The sequence below is a fragment of the Zymoseptoria tritici genome, chromosome 1, assembly GCF_000219625.1.
Source record: "Zymoseptoria tritici IPO323 chromosome 1, whole genome shotgun sequence".
Classification (NCBI taxonomy): domain Eukaryota; kingdom Fungi; phylum Ascomycota; class Dothideomycetes; order Mycosphaerellales; family Mycosphaerellaceae; genus Zymoseptoria; species Zymoseptoria tritici.
The window spans coordinates 854,015-874,213 of NC_018218.1; the positions used below are offsets into that span (position 1 = coordinate 854,015).

A 20,199-nucleotide genomic window follows, 5' to 3' on the forward strand; every position below is an offset into this window, starting at 1 on the left:
TTCACGAATCACCAGACAGTGATGCTCGTGTGGCATGTACATCGTCGAGGCATGTGTTCGCTTACGTGCATACAGCAGCCGTAGGTTGGTGAAATCCGGCCGAAGAATAATCTCGTAAAGCTGTGACAGATCCAGCAGACGTCGACAACGAGACGGCCCATCGAGATTGACCGTGAGCACGATCTGGATTCTACGGCTGGCGTTCTGCTGCAGTCATCGAAACGAGGTCCGAGAAGCGCTTTTGGGCGATTGAGACTTCCACAGCTTGTACCTGCGCGTCGCCCAAAGCATCTCTCACGCATGGCAGATGCACGTGTCCCTGGCCTTCTCCATCTTTCCAACGTGTCACCTGTACCTTTGAAGGTATTGCCGCCGACCCGCAGCGTTTGTGCTTACTGCCTCGATCGGCGGCGTGGTCGCCGTCTAAAGATGCAGGCAACGGACAGGCGAGTCAGAACGACACCGGCTCGACCAATGTTCCATGGTCGTCGTCGGCTTCGATTGCAAGGCCTGGCCAGTACTTGGCTCGATATCGGACGTCTCGATGATGGTGATGATGTTGATGATGGAAGAGTGAAGTCAGATGAAACCAAGACACCCCAGACCCCACATTCACCTTGGGTTCCCCTCCCATTGAACGTCTCCAGTCTCTTTCTCCAGGCTGTCACCTCACTGCCTCCGACCACACCACTCCTTCACAGACGACCTACCTTATATTGCGATACTGACACCTGACAGACAGACCCATCCATTCACTTTTGCTTTCGACGTGGCACGCAGCCTCACCATCACTTACGATATCATCGCGAGTGCCAGATGAGAAGCAGCGTCGTCGCCGTCCCTCCCCACGGCCACCCTCACCCTACCCATCACGATTCGACATCTCAGGGTTCCGCCCTCCTCGCCGCGACACGATGACCTCCACCCTCGACGATGAGGATCTCTCCTTGTCCATGCCCGGCGCTCGCCGTCCGTCACGCGACACTCCCCGCCAACAGTCCAACCCCATCACACCACAGCTTCCCGGTCCCGCACAACGCACGCCACAATCCGATCGTAACAAGAAGGCAATGGCTCGTTTGGGACAGTACAATGTGTTGCGCACTTTGGGCGAGGGATCCTTCGGCAAGGTCAAGCTGGCGGTTCACTCGGTGAGCAATCAGCAGGTGGCTCTCAAGATAATCTCCCGCCGCAAACTCATTACCAGAGATATGGCTGGTCGCATTGAGCGTGAGATTCAGTACTTGCAATTGCTTCGACACCCGCACATCATCAAGCTCTACACGGTCATTACGACTCCGAATGATATCATCATGGTGTTGGAATACGCTGGCGGAGAGCTGTTCGACTACATCGTGCAGAACGGAAAGATGCAGGAGAACAAGGCGAGGAAATTCTTTCAACAGATTGTGTGCGCGGTGGAATACTGTCATCGTCACAAGATTGTGCATCGCGATCTCAAGCCGGAGAATCTCCTCTTGGACGAGAACCTCAACGTCAAGATCGCCGACTTTGGTCTCAGCAACATCATGACGGACGGCAACTTTCTCAAAACTAGCTGTGGAAGTCCCAACTATGCCGCTCCAGAGGTCATCAGCGGCAAGCTTTATGCTGGTCCAGAAGTCGATGTATGGAGTTGTGGTGTCATCCTCTACGTCCTACTGGTCGGCCGTCTTCCATTCGACGACGAATACATTCCCGCTCTGTTCAAGAAAATCGCCCAAGGCGCATACAATGTACCGAGCTACCTCAGTCCCGGCGCCGTGCATCTGGTCAAGCGCATGCTTCAAATCAATCCTGTCAACCGCATCACGATCCAGGAGATACGCATGGATCCATGGTTCAAGGAGGATCTGGCCGAGTATCTGCAGCCTGCAGTTGAGGACTTCCTAGACACTGGTGTCGACCCGACTAAGGCTATTGACCCAGCCGAGCTAGCAAAGGGCAAGCCCGTGGCAGTCCAGGAGCAGATTCACGAAAGTGTTGTCGGAAAGCTCGGCAAGACTATGGGATATGCTCCGGGCGATGTCCAAGAAGCGCTTTCAAAGGACGAGCCAAGCGCCATCAAGGATGCGTACCTGATTGTGCGGGAGAATCACCTGATGAAGACGAACCCGTCTGTCATTGACGCTCAGCCGGAATTCCCTAACTCACCGCCACCCTTCCTCACGCACATGGCGACTCCGCCAACCCGGACCGCAACCAATGTTACTGCCAAGGAATCCGCAAAACCAAACGAACAAGCGCCTCCTCGTCACACTTCGTTCTCGGCGGAGACTCGCTCGCCTGCTACGACGGTCGCCATCCTACCCTCGTCCCTTCCAGGTTATCACGCTGCCTTCATGAAAGGTCACATTGACAGATCATACTCGGAAGCGACAGTCGAAGATGACCCACAGCGTCCACGGACCAAGGAAGAGCAGGATGCGACAGCTCGTCGCCTCAAGCCTCACAGCAAGAGCTCCGCCAATCTCAGTCGTTCAGCCACCGACAAGCCCGAACCAATGACCAACATAGCGGATGGTCACGGTGGTAAGCCTGCGAAGAAAGTTCGCCCTACCAAATGGCAATTTGGTATTCGCAGCCGTAACTCACCTGCCGAGGCGATGCTTGCGATTTACCGCGCACTGGTCAAAATGGGTGCTCAATGGGAGGTGTCAAAGCCAAAGGAGATGGACAATCCAGAGAGTGCTCCCAGTACCCGCAGCAACAGTCCCGAATACAGCGACTCTGACCCGGGCTCTGGCACTGATCCAGAGTACGCCACCCACGAAGAACAAGAACGCCGCCGCGCCAGCCGCCGCAACGGCAGCCACGACTCCGGCGAAGCCCGTGGCCGCAAGCGTCCTGGCAAGTGGAACGGCTGGGGCTACAACATCCCCGACGATCCGTGGGTCATTCACGCGCGCTTCAAGAAGGATGGCATGTTCGCACCCGGCGTCCCTCACCCTGCCTCCGCGCACGGCTCAATGGTCAGCCTCCACGACCGCCGCGCCAGCGTTGCTACCATGACTATGGCCAATAACGGCGGTTCCGCCTACTACAGTCAGGTCAATAGTGCGCATACAAGTACCGAGAACGTCGCGCATACTGGTCCTGGCTCGATCAATTCCCGTGTCAACTCCATGAACAGCACCACTCCAAAACCGCAAGAGTCCGTCTGGGTGTACGTCACCATTCAGCTCTATGCCATCGAAGCCGACTTCTTCCTTGTCGACTTCAAGTGCGCCGGGTACGAACGCCTCGTGCGCCGGTTTGCGCGGGAAGTCACCGGATCGAACGAGAGCGACATCATCACGAGAGATCTGGCGGAGGGAGAGGACTATGGGGAGGGTGACATGGAGGAGGACGAAGAGGGTCATGCGCTGATTGGCGCCGGCAGGCCGCAGGACGACAAGGAGATTACTAGTCCCTTCCCCTTTCTGGACGTTGCCAGTCGGTTGATTATCCAGTTGGCGGAGGCGAATGACTGAGAGGAGCATGAAGTTTGAGCATGATCCGGGATTCTGGGAGTTCTGGGAATTCTGAGGTGTTGGTGGAGTTTTCAGGCGTTTTTGGCAAGGCGGAAAAGTGGGATTGTGCATTTGGATCGGAGCCTTTTTTGGGTGGAACATATGATGATCTCGGCCTTATGAGCCGATGCCCAAGTGGTCACCAGATGACAAGATACGACAGGAAGAGCGTGAAGCCCTGGAAAAATGAATGAATGAAATCACAAAAATCAACGTGTGCGTAAGTGAGCAAGAGTGTGTGGCTTGGTGTAGATCCTGGCTTAGGAAACGTTTCTTCTCAGCACCGTCTCAAGATAGTGTCTCAAGCTATGCTACTCCAGGAGGACTCCAACCGATGACACACAGAAGTGAGAACAAGAACCTTGATCTACCTACCCAAAAGCGAACTCAAGAACCCTTTCTTCGGCGCCGCTTCCTTTGACTTCTTCCTTCCTTTGTCCTCTTCGTGCCGCTCCTGGCCCTCGACCCGGTGAGAACGATGCTCACGATGTCGACGTTCATCATCATCACGACGATGCCTTCTCTTCCGGCTCGAGCCATCATGTGAGCCGCTCACGGCTCTTGGTCTTTCATCCTCGCGAGATCTCGGAGGTAGTGGTGCACTATCTTGTGCTTCCATCGGGTCTTCCAAAATGACTTCCTCTTCGGCTACCGGCGGAGGTAGATCTTCGGGCAATTCGGACGACGGCGGGTACTCTCTCTTGGAGCTCGAGGTCGTTCTGCGTCTCCGTCTCCTGGTCTCATCTGTCCGCGTACTCGCCGAGCGGTCGAGGTCGATGCTGTCTCGTGTTCTCGTCCCGCTGTCGCGTCTCGAAGAGGATGATGTTGGTCGAGCAGAGCCGCCGAAGCCAAGGAAGCTCAGCGGTCTTTTTGGCGGCGGCGGTCGCTCCTTTTCACTCCGCCTCCGATATTCTTCCTCTTTCCTCGATCTTCGCTTCTGCCTCAATCTCTCTTCCTCCCTCACCCTCATCTCTTCTTCCTCCCGCTCCTTCAATTTGGCCCTCTCCCTCCTCCTCCTACGTCTCTCCTTCTCCTCTTCCGCGATGCGAATGGCTTCTTCCCTGGCGAATCTCTCCATTTCTTCAGCCGCTGCTTTCCTCGCCGCTCGTTTGACTTCATGCCTGATTCTCCGCAACTCTTCTTCCTCTAGCAGTTTCCGCTCTTGCTCGACGAGACGGGCTTTGGTGGCGTAGTCACGCAGGGACTTGGTATGCTGATCCGTCTCTTTCGCGCTCGATGATGAGTGGCGTTTGCTGCTGGAGGACTTGTGAGGTTTGTCGCTTCTGGATGATTTGGGATCACTGCTGTTTTTGCTGCGTTTTGATTTTCTGACGCTGGCGCCTTTGCGACTGAGAGTCGGAGATGGTGGAGTGGCATCGGGAGCAACGACAGGTGGCGGCGGGATCAAAGGCTCGGGATCCGGTACGTCTGGCGCGGCTGGCGGATCTTCAGGCGGTGCGGTAGGTTCTTCCTCGACTACAGGCTCAGCGGGTTCGGGAGGGGGCTCTTCCTCGACTACAGGCTCAGCGGGTTCGGGAGGGGGCTCTTCCTCGACTACAGGCTCAGCGGGTTCGGGAGGGGGCTCTTCTACAACAACAGGCTCAGCGGGTTCGGGAGGTGGCTCTTCTACAAGCACTTCTTCCACAGCGGCGGGTGGTGACTCTCCGCCGTCAATGGCAGGCGGATCGGCGGCGGGTTCGTCTTGTTCAGTGTTGTCCACCACTGGCTCAGGGTCAACCTGGCTAGTCTCAGGAATCGGTGGTTCTTCGACTGATGGCTCCGGTTCTGGCTCGGCAGCAGTATCCAGAGGAGCTTCTTGGGCAAGGACCTCGTCCGTCGGACCAGGATCGGGAGCTACAGGCGGCTCAGGAGCAGCTGAATCCTCTTGTACCTCAGGAGGAGTTTCCTGAACGGGATCCTTTCCATCCTCCACAGTATCGGTCGGAGGCACTTGTTCCTCGACCTCTGTAGCCGCGGCGTCCGGCGCTTTGTCGACCTTGTCACTATCGCCATCGACGGCAGCCTTTTCAGCGACGGCTTCTTCCTCGACATTTTCCTCAGTTTTGACTTCTTCGACCGCGGCCTCTTCGACGATGGCATCTTCGACCGCGGCCTCTTTGGGCACAGCTTCTTCGGCGACAGCTTCCTTAACGTCCGCTTCTTTAACGTCCGCTTCTTTAACGACCGCTTCTTCCACGACAGCCTCTTCGGCAACAGCTTCTTCAACAGCGACTTCTTCCACGGCGACTTCTTCAACGGCGGCTTCTTCAACGGCGGCTTCTTCAACGGCGGCTTCTTCAACGGCGGCTTCTTCAACGGCGGCTTCTTCAACGGCGGCTTCTTCAACGGCAGCTTCTTCAACGGCAGCTTCTTCAATGGCGGCTTCTTCGGCGACAGCTTCTTCAATGACGACTGCTTCCACTATGGCTTCCACGACGGCTTCCTTCGCGTCAGGTATCGCATCATCGCCGACATCTTCGACACTTGCAGCATCATCGTCGGCAGTAACCGCCGCACTTTCTTCTCCTGCCTCTTCTTCACCCTCCGTCTCACTCGCTGCCTCGTCGCTCTGCTCCTCGGACTGATGAGTGCTTTCGCCCTCCACTTCTTTATCTTCCCAAGCTGCATCTGCGCTCAAGTCGATCGCACTATCAGGAGGGCTCTCCTCACTTTCCTTGGCTACCTCGGGAACAGCACTAGCGTCTGGCTTGTCTTCCGAGTCTTGGTGTTGGGTGTGATCTCCCGAGTCATCGGCCGTAGAGTCTTTCGAGTCGGCGTCGAGGGGTTGTGTAGCCTCTTCGGCTTGGGACCCACCATCACCGGACGTATCGTGGTCGTCAGCCGGGTCCGTATTGGGAGGTTCGTCCTCTCCCTCCTTTGCCTCGTCGCACGCCGCGTTGGCGACTTCAGCAGGTGTTTCAGCTGGAGTCGATATGCTTTCTGCTTCGACTGGTTCCTCCGCTGTCTCCACCACAGGCTCTTTCATTGCTTCCGTCTCCACTTCGGCAGTCTCCGGTTCAGCAGTCTTTGCTTCAATCTCGCCATCATTGTGGCCTGCGGGATCAGAGGCCTGCCCATCGGCCACAGCCTCGTCCGTCGATGCTGCAGCGGCCGATGGTTCGGCCTCGGCCTGAGCCTCCTCCACGACCTCGGGTACAGCCTGTGTCTCTTCGACAGACTTATCTGCCTCATGCTCACCCAGTGGCTCCGCAACCTCAACAGTAGCAGGAGTGCTATCGTCCACAGTGAGGCCTTCGATGCCCAGCCCGGCAGGAGGAGGTGGAATGGCAAAGTCATCAAACGGCTCCGGCTTGGACTTTGAAGAAGAGGACGACTTTTTCTTCTTGTCCTTCTTGCCTTTGCTCTTCTTTGCCTTGCTGGTCTCCTCGACTACCGGTGGTTCTGGAATTGGCGCCGGCTCATCGACTACCTCCACGGGGTCTGCAGGCGCTGAATCTTCGACACGGTCCAACTCCTTAGCGGGCTCAGCTTCTGCCTCAGGTGGAGCAGCGTCGTCGACCTGCGCAATCTCAGGCTCAGGACCAGCACCATCAGCTTTCCCGCCTTCCTCAATCGCGACGATATCATCAGGGCTCTCCGTCGGATATCGAGCAGCCTCTTTCATATTCGCTGACGTGGAAGATGACTTCCTCTTCTTGTCCTTCTTTGACGATGTCTTGCCAGTCTTCTTCTTCCGTTGGGTAGTCTTGCCGTCAGGAGTGCCAGGTGCGAATTGTACCTTCTTCTCGATTGACTCAGCATCTTCGCCGTCACCTTCGGGCGGTTCTGGCGTCCTTGGTGGGTCAGGTGCAGGAGGTGGAACGTTTTCAGGCTGTGGCGCGTCGTCTGGCGGTGAAGCGGGTTCCTCGATGACTGCTTGTGGTACTTCAGGCTGTTCAGGCTCTGCTGACTGCTCTGCTTCAGGTGCCGGTATCGGGTCCGATTCGGTAGCTGCTGCTGGCTCGTTGGCCTCGCTTGACGCTTCTGTGTCAGGCGGCGCTTCGTCTTCGGCGTGCGGTGGATCCGCGGGAGAAACCACATCTTCAACGACTTCGTCCACGGCGTCCTTCGGTCCAGCTTCATCGGCAGCTGGCTGTTCGCCCGGTGGTACTTCTTTAATTGGTGGTGCTGATGGCTCAACTTCACCCGTTGCTTCAGGTGCTTCTTTGGTAGCTTCTGGTGGTGCTGCATCTTGTACCGCTTCCACCTTGGCGCCGGCAACGGGATCTGATCCCGCAGCTTCAACGGCGGGTTCTTCAACAGCCTTCTCTTCTGCCGGTGCAGATTCGGCTTCCGGCGCTTCAGTAGATTCTCGAACCCATCAGTACAGCAATCGACATCGTCATGACACAAAACGCTCACCTTTTGCCTCTCCCTCTCCCTCATCGCCATCTTTACCCGCTTCACTCTCCGCGGGCTCATCACTCTTATCGGGAGCCTCGCTCTCCTCATCCGTGTCTTCCTTCTCCGGCAGAATAGGTATTGGCCGAACTCTTACCCTGTAAGGTATGAACGGCCTCCCCGCGGCATCCGCCGATACCATCGCAGTCGCCGTCGATGAAGGTCCTCCTCGAGCTGGATGAACACTTTGTCGTGGGTCTCGCCAAGCAGCGACTCGAACTTCGGGCTGCCAGTTGGCGGTACTAACTTCTGGAACGCCATATCTCCTCTGCTTGATCGGACCCCATTGAGACATGTTGCTGGTCGTGTCCGTTGCTGTTGACGGCTGAGTTTGTGACCATATGTCTCAAGATTCGTGGTGAGTTTGAAAAGTCCACCTGAGAGGAAGTGATGAAAATCAAAATATCTCGATGGTGTTGACGCTGGTCAAACTTCTTCCAAAGACAACACATATCAGTGGAGAAGCGACACTGCTCGATAGGAAGTCAACGCCGAACCATCCAGAGCCTGCAGAGCTAAATTCATACGTGGTTGCTTTGATTGTTGCGCTGGCATAGTCCGACGTGGGGGTTCCGAACCTTGGCGAGAGACATGAACTAGTTTGACAGGAAGCCGAACCATAGAGGGTAAAACAGAGGAAGTGCCGGTATCGTGGACTTTAAGCTCGCGTAGGTGCGTTTGGGCGTCTCAAGCCTTGATTGGAGCGAGCAGTGGACCGACAACGCATATCGCGGTGGTTGAACCAGGATGCCGACGACTTTCTTGAATAGCAGGGCGCGCTGATGGTTCGACACTGCATCTATGTTCATGAAAAGATGCTGTCGCCGAGCTCGGGGAACGGGCGGACCGCCACTCACGGACTTGTGATACTGAGGACAAGACCAGGATGTACGACGTGATTTAACAAAGTCAGAATGACTGGATCCACGTGGGTGGGTCAATCGCCGTGAATTTAAAGCCGGGCTGTATGATGGTGGCTGAGCTCACGGAGCGATTGGTACAGCGACAGGAGGCTAGGTAAGGTAAATAGCACTGTGCTGGCCTTGCTTATTAGAGTGTGCTGGTCGGGCCGTCTTAGGCGGATGCGTGGAAGCATCGGATGCATTCTGTGCAGAGACGGAGGTAAGACAGGAATGGCGATCGTGTGTGATCTTTCAGCCGCGGCCATTGGGCAGGCTTGCATCTTGTTCGCTGTCGTGGGCTTCGAGATTCGTCCGACATGGGTTGCGTGCGTTGCTTGTGCATGCCTTGTGCCCACTGTGAGGACTTGGCGAGCATGTGTGTTTGGGATCGTCTAAAAGGAGTCGATCGTGGATGCATGAACGTGACAGCGAAGCCGCTGATCGTGGGTTTGTGTTCAATAGCAACAACAGTGATGGATCTCAGCGGTGGGAAACAGACAAGGGTTGTAGCTTGCCCTTGCAAGTGACGTGGCAGCCGGAGGAGCGGGACGGAACGGAGCGAGAAGCAGTTCGGCCCATTCCGGAAAGAAATCCGAAGTGAATGACCTGAGCATCGCTCACGTTCCATCAATTACCAGCGAAGAACATAGTACGGACTGGAATTGGCAAGGGGTATGGGTCACGGACCCGCAACTTTGGACGCTGCTGATGACGAATTCGTTCCCCTTCAATCATCCCCCTTAACAGGATGCAACAACATCGCCTCCCCACACTCCCCTCCCACATACCCCTTCCACACATTCCCCGCCGTCCCCTCCCAGAAAAAATAACTCGCACCCTTCCACCTCTCCTCCGGCAACCCTCCATGAGTCCACAAAAACCCCGTCCTACTACCCCCAGCCCGACTCCACCAAGGTCCCTTGTGCACCATCTCCTCCATCTCCTCTGTTTCCAGTCCCTTCCCCTTTCCGTCATCGAAGGAGAAAGACACAACGTGAGGTGCGTACACACCCTTCAAACCGTGGAGGAATGTGAACGTCTCGGGTGTGCTCTCGCTTACGAGCCAGTTTCCTGTTTCTCGCTGTTCGAGAGATATGAGGCGGAGGAGACGCCGTGATGTGCGGGTCATGGAGACGATTGCCATGCGTCGCGGTAGGGACGCGGGAGGATCAAAGCCGTGTACGCCACCTTCCTCGTACGCCCAGTCGGAGCCGATGGGGTCGATCATGGGTGAGAACGTGATGAGGTCCGGGGCTTCGCCTATGCCCCAGGTTGTATTGGATCGTGATGGCGGAGGAGGGCCGCCGAGGGTGATGTAATTCTGCGCGGTGGGTGGAGGTCCCCAAGTCGTTGAGTCGGTGTGGTTGGCGAGTTCGGCGTCGAGCGCGCGAGAGAAGGCGGAGTAGTCGGACCACAAGCCGGGCACGTAGAAGCGGGCGTTGCGCTCCCAGAGGTTTTTTCGCGGTTGGGAAGTGGACCAGGTGGTTACGTCGTCGAGGGTGCGGGCTGCGTTGCCTGTGAGACGGGCGTCCATTTCGAATTGCCAGATGTGGTCGAACTCGGGGAATGTGTCTGGAGATGGGACGAAGTCAGCATGCTTCAATCGAGGTATTGACTTCGCGCAAAAGCACAAGTTTGTGCATGCTGCGATGAAGGGTGCGTACAGCTGAAGATCTGCAACGCCTGATACATCTGATGCATAGCGCGATGCTGGTCGACTTTCGGAAACCACTCCTTCACCATCTTCTCATTCCAAAGGAGCGTCATATCTCGGAACTCCTCCGGGACGGACTTCTCCAATACCTCCGCGTGCGTCTTATCGTCGTTGAGATCAAGTTCTCCATCTTTGACGTCTACCAGCAAGAAGAGCTGATATTTCCCTCCAGTATCCAACGCCAGCTCAGTCGCGAGTGTCCTTAGCCACGCCTATCACTCGTCAGCAGCGCCCACCGCTCGGATTCCTCAAAGCCGCACCTTCTGATTCCCCGTATACTCAAACTGATTCCAAGTCCTCAATACCACCGCCGTCCGTCCCGTGACCTTCCCATCCAACCACGCATTCTTCAAATTCTCATCCACGCCGCCGTGAAACCGCTGCAGCCTCGACTTCATAGGTCGATACGGCTTGCCCTTCCCTTCAACCTGCTGTTCATAGGCACATTTACTCTGCAACTCGCCCCACCGCAGCGTACTCCACGGCCGATCGCGGAAGTCGGACCTTCCGACGGCATGGCCAAAGGGACCGAGGCGTTCGGCGGCTGGAACGCAGCCGTGAGCTGCATCGCGGTTCATGACTTCGGGATCGCCGAGTCGCGTGGGAGGCAGGGCGGAGTCGTTGGCTGGGAGGGCGAGAGGGATTTGGCGCCGCCATGTTGGGTCGTAGTTGGACCAGACGTCGCAGAGTGGGGTATTCGATGGTATCGGGTTGGTCGTCTCGGTCGATGGTATTTGGGTAGGCGTGTCGAGAGAGCTTGTCGGGATGAATTCGGACGCGAGCAAAGTGTGAGGTCTACAGCACCCATCAGCAAGACCACAGGAAAGACGAGGAGATCGTGAAGAGGAAGTACAGCAATGAATAAACCAACGCAATTGAAAACAAAATCGCAGAGCCATAGGCCAAATTCCAGAACAGCGGCTTTTCGTTGCCGCGGTCTCCAAGACTGGACTTCATTTTGAGAAGAGAAAAAGAGAAAGAAATAAAGAATAAACAGCGAAAACAGCTCGCTCGTCGAGGAAAAGCTCGACGTCGAGCTGGATGGGCACTCACGTAGACTTATATCAAAGTGGCCGACCCCAAGTGCATCCGAATCATCGACCCGCCGTATCGCCAACGCTACTGCAGGTCCACGCTGCCGTGCGGGATCTTCATCACAACCACGACATACATTTCCAACGATGACATTATTCGGCACACTGTGAGAGTCGCATCGACGTCGGAGCTCGTAAAGTCCAGTTAGAGGATGAGAGCGTGTTCTTGTCTGTTCTGCAGCCATCGTCGTTCGGAGGTCTTGATCACCTCATGGAGCCCACGTGTATACAAGAGCTCAACGTCGAGGTCGGTGTGTTGGCGAGTCGTAATAAAGCTGCGGGTTGGAAAAATCCCACCGGGTGTTTCAGTATTCCGAGAATCAAGGAGATCGTCCCTGACTCGAAAAAACCTTCTGCACGGCGCGACATGCCGCGAGGAGCTAGCATGATAAAAGCCAGGCACGTGGCAACGATGTGAACGCACATTCCCAGTCAATGTAGATTCTCCCACCACAGCCGATTGCAGACGAACGAGCAACGTCAGCTAGCGACAAAGCCGCCTGTAGATGCGTAGAGTCAGTTGAAGGTCCCGTAGTAGGCTGCGAAGACGCTCGACTGATGCAAGCTCTCACACGATCTCCTCTCAGATCGAATCAGCAGAGGTGTTCCGGAATTTGTTGGCAAGAATGGCATGGGAATGGTGCCATCGGCAGTCGATTGTGCAGACTCGTAGTATAGGCTTGGCTGCTTTGCTCTGCACTGAAGGGCGTGGAAGAGCCTGCGAAGAAGAGCGGAATCGTGGCGTGGAGGTCGTTCGCATTGAAGACTTTCTCGACGTCCTGTGCCAGCCGCTCAATCCATCCCATTTCTTCGGCCCCATAGGCTGCTGTGCTTTTCATTGGTGTACAACGTAAAGCGTGTAGGAGCTGGAAGAACAGCAGCATCGTGGCGTGAAGTCCGCTCGCGCTGGAGACGTTTTCTGCGTCCTGTGCCGGCCGCTGTTCAGCGAACTCCGCATTCTCTCGAACTATCACCCACATGTCGCCGTCATACAACGCTCCAGCTCGCTCTTCAACATCTCCTCCCTTTACCTCGCCATCCCCCCCGCAACCCTCTCCCCCACCACCCTCCCCAACTCCCCATCCACCCGCACAACCTCCTCCCCCGTCTCCTCCTCCACCTCCAAAACAACCTCATACCCCCTCCTAACACTCTCCTCCTCCACCCTAACCCTCGCCTCCACCAAGGCCTTAACAACCCCCACCACCACCGCGATCGCCTTCCTCGTCTCCGGTCCAATCACCCCGTTTTGACTCGAGTACATACTCAAACTCGCCACTTCTTCCAGTCGATTCACACCGACTGCTTCCTCCTTCTGTGCATCCGAGGAAGCGTCGGAGTACACCCACACGAAGCCATTCACGCCGAGGATGACGCCCACCTCCCCGCCTCGCGCGGTCTGGATGCTGAAGATCTGCCGTTTGCTGCGTACCACGCCTGTACCGCCCATTCCGCTCACACTCACGAAATTCCCATTCCGCAACTTCCCATACTTCAAACTCCGCGTATGTAACGACGCACTCCCATCTCCAAACAAACTCTGCACCTCCGCAACCAGCAACTCCCCCTCTTGAAAAAAACTCCTCACATTCAATTCATCCACGCTCGTCCGTCTCCTCAGTGCACCTCCAGGTAAATTAATACTGGACAGCAATAAATTCGCCAGCAGTGGGGCGTTGATGTCCACTTTCCACCTCCTGCTCTGCACTTCATAGATTCTTCCGATGACCAGGTCGCCGATTTCGGGGGTATACCGTGCGCGAAGGGGGAGGATGGAGAGCAGTTTGTTGGTTTTGAGGAGGGTGCCGGCGAGGGTGGAGGTTATGGTTTGTTGGGAGAGAGGGGGGAGGTAGGTGCCGTGGCCGCGCATGTATTGGGGGTCGGAGGTGATGGGTTGGCCGGGGGTGAGGAGGGTTGTGGAGGAGGGTTTTATTGTGGGTGGGGCGCCGGAGTCGATGTCCATTTCGTCGTCGTCGTCATCGGAGGCATTGGAGGAGGCGTAGGTGTCGAGGTTGGAGGTCTGGTGGGAGTGGGTGGGTGGTGGGGCGTAGGGTGTGGGTGCGAGGATTGTGATGGCCATTTTGGCGCGGGTATGATGAGACGTGAGGTAGCTGGATAGAGTTGATCGTTCGTTCGCGATGTCGAGGGCGAGATGAGGAGCCGTATGTTCGGACGAGGTGCGCGACAAGCTGTCCGAGCGCTCAATGGCGGGTGTGCCGTTTGCTAAGGCTTTGAGTAGAAGCTCTTCAATGCTCTGAAAGTCAGACTCGGTCCTTCGTCAGGTACAACACGTCGTCTCTGTCGCATATAAAGAGGATCGTGGTCGTGGCGTGCGGCGGCAGGATCAATGCTGAGGTGGGTGTTGGTATTCTGTCGAAGTTTTTGGTCTGAAGCAAGCTCAGCGACGTCAGAAAGAGCTCGCGAGCGGAGCCAAGTCCGGGCGAGGACAATGTGACTGGCATGTGACAGAAGGCGACATCAACACGAGCAGATATATAGCAGACACTCAAATCCAGGACACGACGACCAATACTACAATTCATCGTGCGATGCTGCTGTAAGAAGGAACAATCGTGATATGGTGTCATTAAAAGCTACTTGTTTCGTTGATAGAGCACATGCTGTAGACTCGCCCAAAAATGAAACACCTCCCGGAGCAACTCCAATCCTGTAAGATTTCCCATGCCAACTGTATCGAGCCACTGCATTCTGTCCGGCAAGAACGGACCCGATTGTGTCGCGCTGTGCCATGCTGATTTTGTTTTATCCGTGCTGAGACCACTTCCTTTCTCTCCCTACCACTGTCGTCTTTCCACTGTCGTCTTCCCACTGTCGTCTTCACTCCTCTACCTCTTATTACAGCATCCCAGCAATCCACTCTTGAACAAGAACCACACGCACCCAAGGAACCTCACGAAACTCAGCGCCGCAGTAGCCCACAGCAACGCGCGGAAGAAGTTCGACGTCCTGCTACTCGCTCCAGTGGTGAATCCAAACTTATCGAAGCTATCACTCGTAATTGCCACCGCCAGCAAAGCATTGGAGAAGATCCAGAATGTGACCAATCTCGTACGGAAAGATTTATACGAGTCTTCCAAGCTTTTCTTCGTGTCTTCCTTCGGAGCGTCGTAAGGTGTCAGCGCGCGCTTGACGGTCTGTTCGAATTGCGAGTCGATGTCGGCCTGTGGGAGATCCACTTCTTCGATCACGGCCCCTTTCCCGTCGGCAGCTTTCTGGGTGGTGGCGGATGGCAGAGCGTCGGATTTGTCGGATCCCTTGGTGCCCCAGGAGACGTCGTGCCAGTTGGAAAAGGCGTAGACCATGAGGATGTTGATGTACGAGGTCATCATGAGAAGGTACTGCCCGAAAGAGGTGAACATGTGCCAAGGGTCGAGGTACAGGAAGGAGGCGATGAAGTAAAGACCGAAAGTGGCGGCGAGAGCGATGATGATGATACCTGGTCCTGTGGAACCGAAGAAGGATTTGATGAAGTCGACCGCGGTGCCATCGGTGTCAAATCCTGGCCCGCCGGTGAAAGCACGGACGACGAGGTAGAAGGAGTCGACGATGATGTAGAGTTGGATGATGGCGTAGACGGCAAAGGAGATGATATAGGTCCAGCGAGATCCCTTGGGTCGGTTACCGAGAGCGAGGATGAATTGGAGGAGGAGGAAGGCGAGGTAGATGTATTTTACGACCGTGTTGACATAGGGAGTGACGGTGTTGCCAAAGGGAAAGGCATGTTGGTCGTTGCTTGAGCCGGGGCTACCCACGAGGTCGATGATGACTGTTGTTGTGAGGTAGTAGGATGCTAGCAGAGGTTAGTGAAGGCCATGATGAGATATCAACTCGACTCACCCAATGAGAACCAAGCCATGATGACCGTCGCCAAGTTGTAGATCAGCTGAATATGGAAGAAGAACATGCGGATGATGTTGTGTCCAGAGCGGTACATGCGGCCGAAATGCATCAGAGAATAGAGAGTGGCGGCGAAGGATCCGTTCAACCAACGTCGACGCTGACCGATGAATTCGGCAGCACCTTCAGGCACATCCGTCTCACCCTTGGAGGCTTTGACGTAGGTGAGATGCCACTTGCTGCCAGCCTTGGCGACCAACTCGAAACAGAGAATACGATCTTCTGCCAAAAACATGTTCTTCTTGAAAATGTTCATGCCCTCGATACCCTTGGGTCCGAGTTGTTTCGAAAGAGTGTGATCACCGTGGAAATACTGCTCGAGAGGACGTCCCATGATGGCGCGGAAGCGGTAGGCGGAGAAAGCACCAGGTAAGACGGAGACGTATCCAAATGAAGATTCGAGCGGCTTGTCCAAAATGTTGGAGATTTTGTACTCGAAGTTCTGAATGGCGACCAGTGGGTTGAGGAGATTCTTCCAGCCTTTACCCAGCAGAGCGTGAATCTCACCACAGGCACCACCCAAATCCTTGTCATTGTAGAAGGCCTCCCACAGAGCGAGAAGAGCTTTGTGGCCGGGTTTCGTACCAGCATCGAGTAGAATGCACACTTCCGGGTTGAGAATGCGTCCAAAAGCAGTGAAGAGCCATCTGTGAGAATTGATCTTCTTGCTGTTCTTTTGCTTCAGACAGAACATCATCTGCACGGGTGGCAGAGTGGAGGGACCATCATCGAGCGGACGAATGAGCTGCTGGTTGGAAGTGACCGAAAGCTGTGTGGTGTATTCGAAAATGTGGGCGACCGTCTCCTTTCCGTCAATGTCCCTCTTCATGATACCATCCTGGTAGATACCAATCGTGGCTAGCACATCGAGCGTACCCTTGTCGCAGGGGTCGATACCGTCGAAAACCAAGCAGACCACAATCTTCTGCCATGCTGGGCCACCTTTGTTCCAGAATTCCGACTTTTTGATGTTGACGATATCGCGGATGTTTTGCATGACACCGTGGAGTGTGCGTGATGTCAGCGTCTTGTCCTCGTTGTAGTATGTCACAGCGATCAACAGCTCGGTATGTCTGTTATACATGGCAGGACGAAGATTGTATCCATTTTTGAGGGTGAAGTCATTGGGATCGCAAGTGGCAGCGGTGTATCTCAGATGTGTGAACTCCTCGCTGCCGCTCTCCAAGTCGTTGCGGTATTTGGCCTGCACGGCATTTTGAATCGCCGAAGGGACAGGGTAGTCTGCGCTTAAAACAGCACCCTGCACAAGCTTGACCTTACGTGTTGCATTTCTCTTCAAACCACCTGGTGCGGCTGCTCCACCTCCTGGCTGTTGTCGTTGACGCCATGCTTCTGTACTGCCGGTGTCGCTTCGATCGTACGGGCTTTCTGGCATTCCCATTTCTGGGTGGCCATAACCTGGATCGTCGAGATGGTGGCCGCCGTACTCCTCATACCCATTGTATGGAGGCGCTCCTGCGGGAGGATGGCCCGCGTACGTCTCTTCTAGCGAGTATCCATGAGGATCGTGACCGCCGGGAGTGCCAGAACGGCTGTGGGGTTCGTCAAAGGGACCTTGGAAAGGACCGGTCGGATTGTTGTGCAAGAGGGAACGCTCGACCTCGTCGTCGCTGTCGTGTCTGCTGTCGTGAAGAGGAGAATTGTGGAAAGATTGTTGCTGTGAAGGATGGATCAGGCTGAGATCTTGTGGTGGTTGATGGTGAGTGTTTGTTGGCGGACTCACGTTCGGTGGAAGGTGACCATCGTAGCCTCCAGCTCCCTGGTAAGCCATGACGGTGTGTGTGAGAGAGGGAAAGAAGAGATGTGATGGCGGTCAAAATGAGCTCAGGCGGTGTAGCGGTACGGCACAGGAATTCTGGTTGTTAGGGAGAATAGGCGTGACGATCCAACGGCTCTGCGACAATGAGGAATCTGGGATGGATGAATGCGTCGATGAATGAGGAGGGTTAGGAGGAGAGAGAAGGCGTGGTGAAGGATGGTGGAACAAAGGAGAAGATGTGGGAGAAAAAGGTTCTGGACAAAGGGTGTCCAGTCGTTTAGATGCACTGATGCACAGCAGAGTGGAGCTGCTGGCGTCTCTCGGCTTTCTCGTGCGTTGAAGCTGTGCTGGTGTTTCGTGGCCAGCGAATGACGTGGGTCCAAAAGGACTGTTTCAAGATCGACACCCGCCTGGACAAACTGAAACGCCAGAGTTGGAAAGAGATCAGAGTGGAGGAATAGGAGAAGGATGAACTACTCCCGAGGCTGAATCCTCGTCGTGAAATACTGCTATACTACTGTACATGAGAAGACTCTTCTGCTGATCTCCCCTGGAACATGCACGGCAAAAACACAGCCTTGTGGTAACTATGCCGCCCTCCAGAGCGGGTCACATTCCTCCTCCACAAGAATTCCAAGACCTTAAAAATCCCACAGACAGTTTCCGCGTGTCGAGCTGTCGTGTCGCATGTGCTAAAGCAATCCCTGCTCTAAATTTAGCTGGGGCTCTCCACTTCGCACTGCCACCCAAGAGACTTCCTTCATACGCCCAAACCAAACCTCCGAACACTTCGAGACGTCGCATCGGGAACGCCGACAATCAAAGGGAGCAAGTGTCGAGTGGCAACAGGGATCCTCTCTAATTTGCCTCGTGTCGGCGGGAGTGCATCTCAACTCAACCGCCTCATGGTGGCCTCAGGCTGATCGACAACGCACGAGACGAGAATTGAAGTGATCTTGCACTGTACGAACCAAGGCATGCTGAACGCAACCGACCGTGTAACATCTCATGTCCCTCCACGTGTGGATAGCGTGGTCCCTACAAGCAGCATCTTGACACCTCACCTGCATCAGGTCTCGTCAACCAACGTCAATCTCATAGCTGGAAATTGGACTACCCTCAATCCCGCCATAACCTCTCCAGCCAGTCAACCACCAGCACCAGCAACACCACACCGACCATGACGGAACTCACGATCCCGCTCCCCTCCTCCGCCTCTCCCACCTTCACCCATCTCATCCTAGTATGCGGCCACGCGACCTACATTGGTGCCACAACTCCCTCCTCCGCGTCCCTCGATGAACAGAACTGGTCTCTTCAATCCTTCCAGCGCTCCAATCCTACAACTCACAAACCCGGCGAGCACCATACATTCCTATCTCATATCCACTCCGCCGCCTCTCTCGCTGCTTCAACGCCGTCCTCCCTGCTCATCTTCTCCGGTGGGCAGACCACGCCCACCGAACCATCTAACCCTGATGAATTGACCGAAGCTCAGTCACACGCAAGACTACTTCAAATGCACATCTCCACTCTCCCTGCTTCATCTCAGGAAAACCTCACCTACGCCTCTGAGAACTCGGCGACGGATTCGTACCAAAATCTCCTCTTCTCTATTCTTCTCTTTCATCACCTGACACACGCATACCCTGCGCACGTAACGGTGATCACCCACGCTTTCAAAACTCCCCGGTTCCTACATCTCCACGGCCCAGCGATCAAATTTCCCGCTCATCGCCTGCGAGTGCTGGGTATCAATCCACCTTTCACTGCACAAGAAGCAGAGGAGACGGAGATCGGGGAAAGGGAGAGAGGCTATGCGCCTTGGAAGGAGGATTTGTATGGTGTTGGAGAGGTGCTGGGCCGGAAGAGGAGGGAGAGAGGGTGGGACGATGAGAGGGTCAAAGATGGATGGATGGATGAGTTGTCGGACGAAGTGAGGGAGCTGCTGGAGTGGAAAGGTGGGAGCACGGGGAGAGAGATCTTTCCTAAAGCTTTGCCGTGGGAAGAGGAGGGTGCTGAGTAAGTGGAGCCATCTCTGGACTTCCTCCTCGAACGCAGTCATGAGCGCTATGCGCAGACGACCGCACTCCCTCCATCAATGCAAGCGCAAGGACAGCAGGTGATATCACGGAGGAGCCATGGACGAATGTTCTACCAGTCAGCGACGAGCTTGTCGCTGCTTTGCACGCAAGGCTTACGCGCAAAGCTGGACCACCCCAAGATCACGAACTGGCACCGCCGGGTGAAAGAAAATCTACGGTTTGGCAGTGACTGAAATGGATGATCCGTTATGTGGTGTTGAGCCGAATCTCTCACCACGGAATACACGGCAAATCCCAAGTACATGAGTCGGACCGGATCAAGGACAGTCTTGACACCACAGCAACACCATTCGCCGCGATGTCGACGCTGCGCAACACCACCTTGTTGGCTCTGCTAATGAGGGAAGCAATGCTCATGACCGAGGCTCTTGGGCCAATAACCGAAGCAACGAACGCTCATGACCGAAGCAGAGGCATCCGCAGTCTGAGTGTCCACTTTTGGCACCTGAGCTCGCCTTCGTCCTCGATCGAGTAACAATGAAGCGGACTCGGAAGAACTTGACTCAAAGCGGACATGATGATGTTTCAATTGTCCCTGCTGGCGACTGACACACGCCGCGGACACGTCGCTGCACATGGTACTGGTTCATACTGCTATTATGACCCATCTCTAAAGTATTCTGAATTGTGTTTGCGGAGGAAATATGGCGAGACCTTCGATGTCTGCTCCTAGCACGGGCGCCGCTGGGAATACTCGGTCGAGGTCTGAGTAGAGGGAGCAGGACGAACAGGATGATAAGAAGAGGCGGAAGTTGGAGGACCGCAAGATCTCA

General features: G+C 55.3%; 6 protein-coding genes across 6 annotated transcripts; 2 read left to right on the forward strand and 4 right to left on the reverse strand.

Moving 5' to 3' along the window:
• Positions 1-1,070: 1,070 nt before the first annotated feature.
• On the forward strand, positions 1,071-3,694 carry MgSNF1 (carbon catabolite derepressing protein kinase; the record flags this gene model as incomplete). The annotated part of the gene is made up of 2 exons (XM_003855885.1): positions 1,071-2,120; positions 2,220-3,694. The coding sequence occupies 2 exons, from the start codon at positions 1,071-1,073 to the stop codon at positions 3,471-3,473; spliced, it is 2,304 nt and encodes a 767-aa protein (XP_003855933.1).
• A 2,260-nt stretch (positions 3,695-5,954) lies between these two features.
• Positions 5,955-6,548, reverse strand: MYCGRDRAFT_78133 (uncharacterized protein; the record flags this gene model as incomplete). Its single annotated transcript, XM_003857657.1, has 1 exon — positions 5,955-6,548. A coding segment is annotated over one exon (437 nt), but the record flags the coding sequence as incomplete, so codon positions are not given.
• A 2,994-nt stretch (positions 6,549-9,542) lies between these two features.
• Positions 9,543-10,927, reverse strand: MYCGRDRAFT_33498 (uncharacterized protein; the record flags this gene model as incomplete). Its single annotated transcript, XM_003857656.1, has 4 exons — positions 9,543-10,136; positions 10,242-10,387; positions 10,480-10,741; positions 10,790-10,927. 4 exons carry the CDS (start codon positions 10,925-10,927, stop codon positions 9,543-9,545), a joined length of 1,140 nt encoding a protein of 379 aa, XP_003857704.1.
• Positions 10,928-12,650: 1,723 nt separating this feature from the next.
• On the reverse strand, positions 12,651-13,586 carry MYCGRDRAFT_32207 (uncharacterized protein; the record flags this gene model as incomplete). Its single annotated transcript, XM_003857655.1, has 1 exon — positions 12,651-13,586. One exon carries the CDS (start codon positions 13,584-13,586, stop codon positions 12,651-12,653), a length of 936 nt encoding a protein of 311 aa, XP_003857703.1.
• Positions 13,587-14,469: 883 nt separating this feature from the next.
• On the reverse strand, positions 14,470-17,525 carry CHS3 (chitin synthase, class; the record flags this gene model as incomplete). Its single annotated transcript, XM_003857654.1, has 3 exons — positions 14,470-15,434; positions 15,482-17,219; positions 17,286-17,525. 3 exons carry the CDS (start codon positions 17,331-17,333, stop codon positions 14,470-14,472), a joined length of 2,751 nt encoding a protein of 916 aa, XP_003857702.1.
• Positions 17,526-18,501: 976 nt separating this feature from the next.
• MYCGRDRAFT_65107 (uncharacterized protein) lies at positions 18,502-20,196 on the forward strand (the record flags this gene model as incomplete). The annotated part of the gene is made up of 1 exon (XM_003855886.1): positions 18,502-20,196. The coding sequence occupies one exon, from the start codon at positions 18,502-18,504 to the stop codon at positions 19,345-19,347; it is 846 nt and encodes a 281-aa protein (XP_003855934.1).
• Between the last annotated feature and the right edge of the window lie 3 nt (positions 20,197-20,199).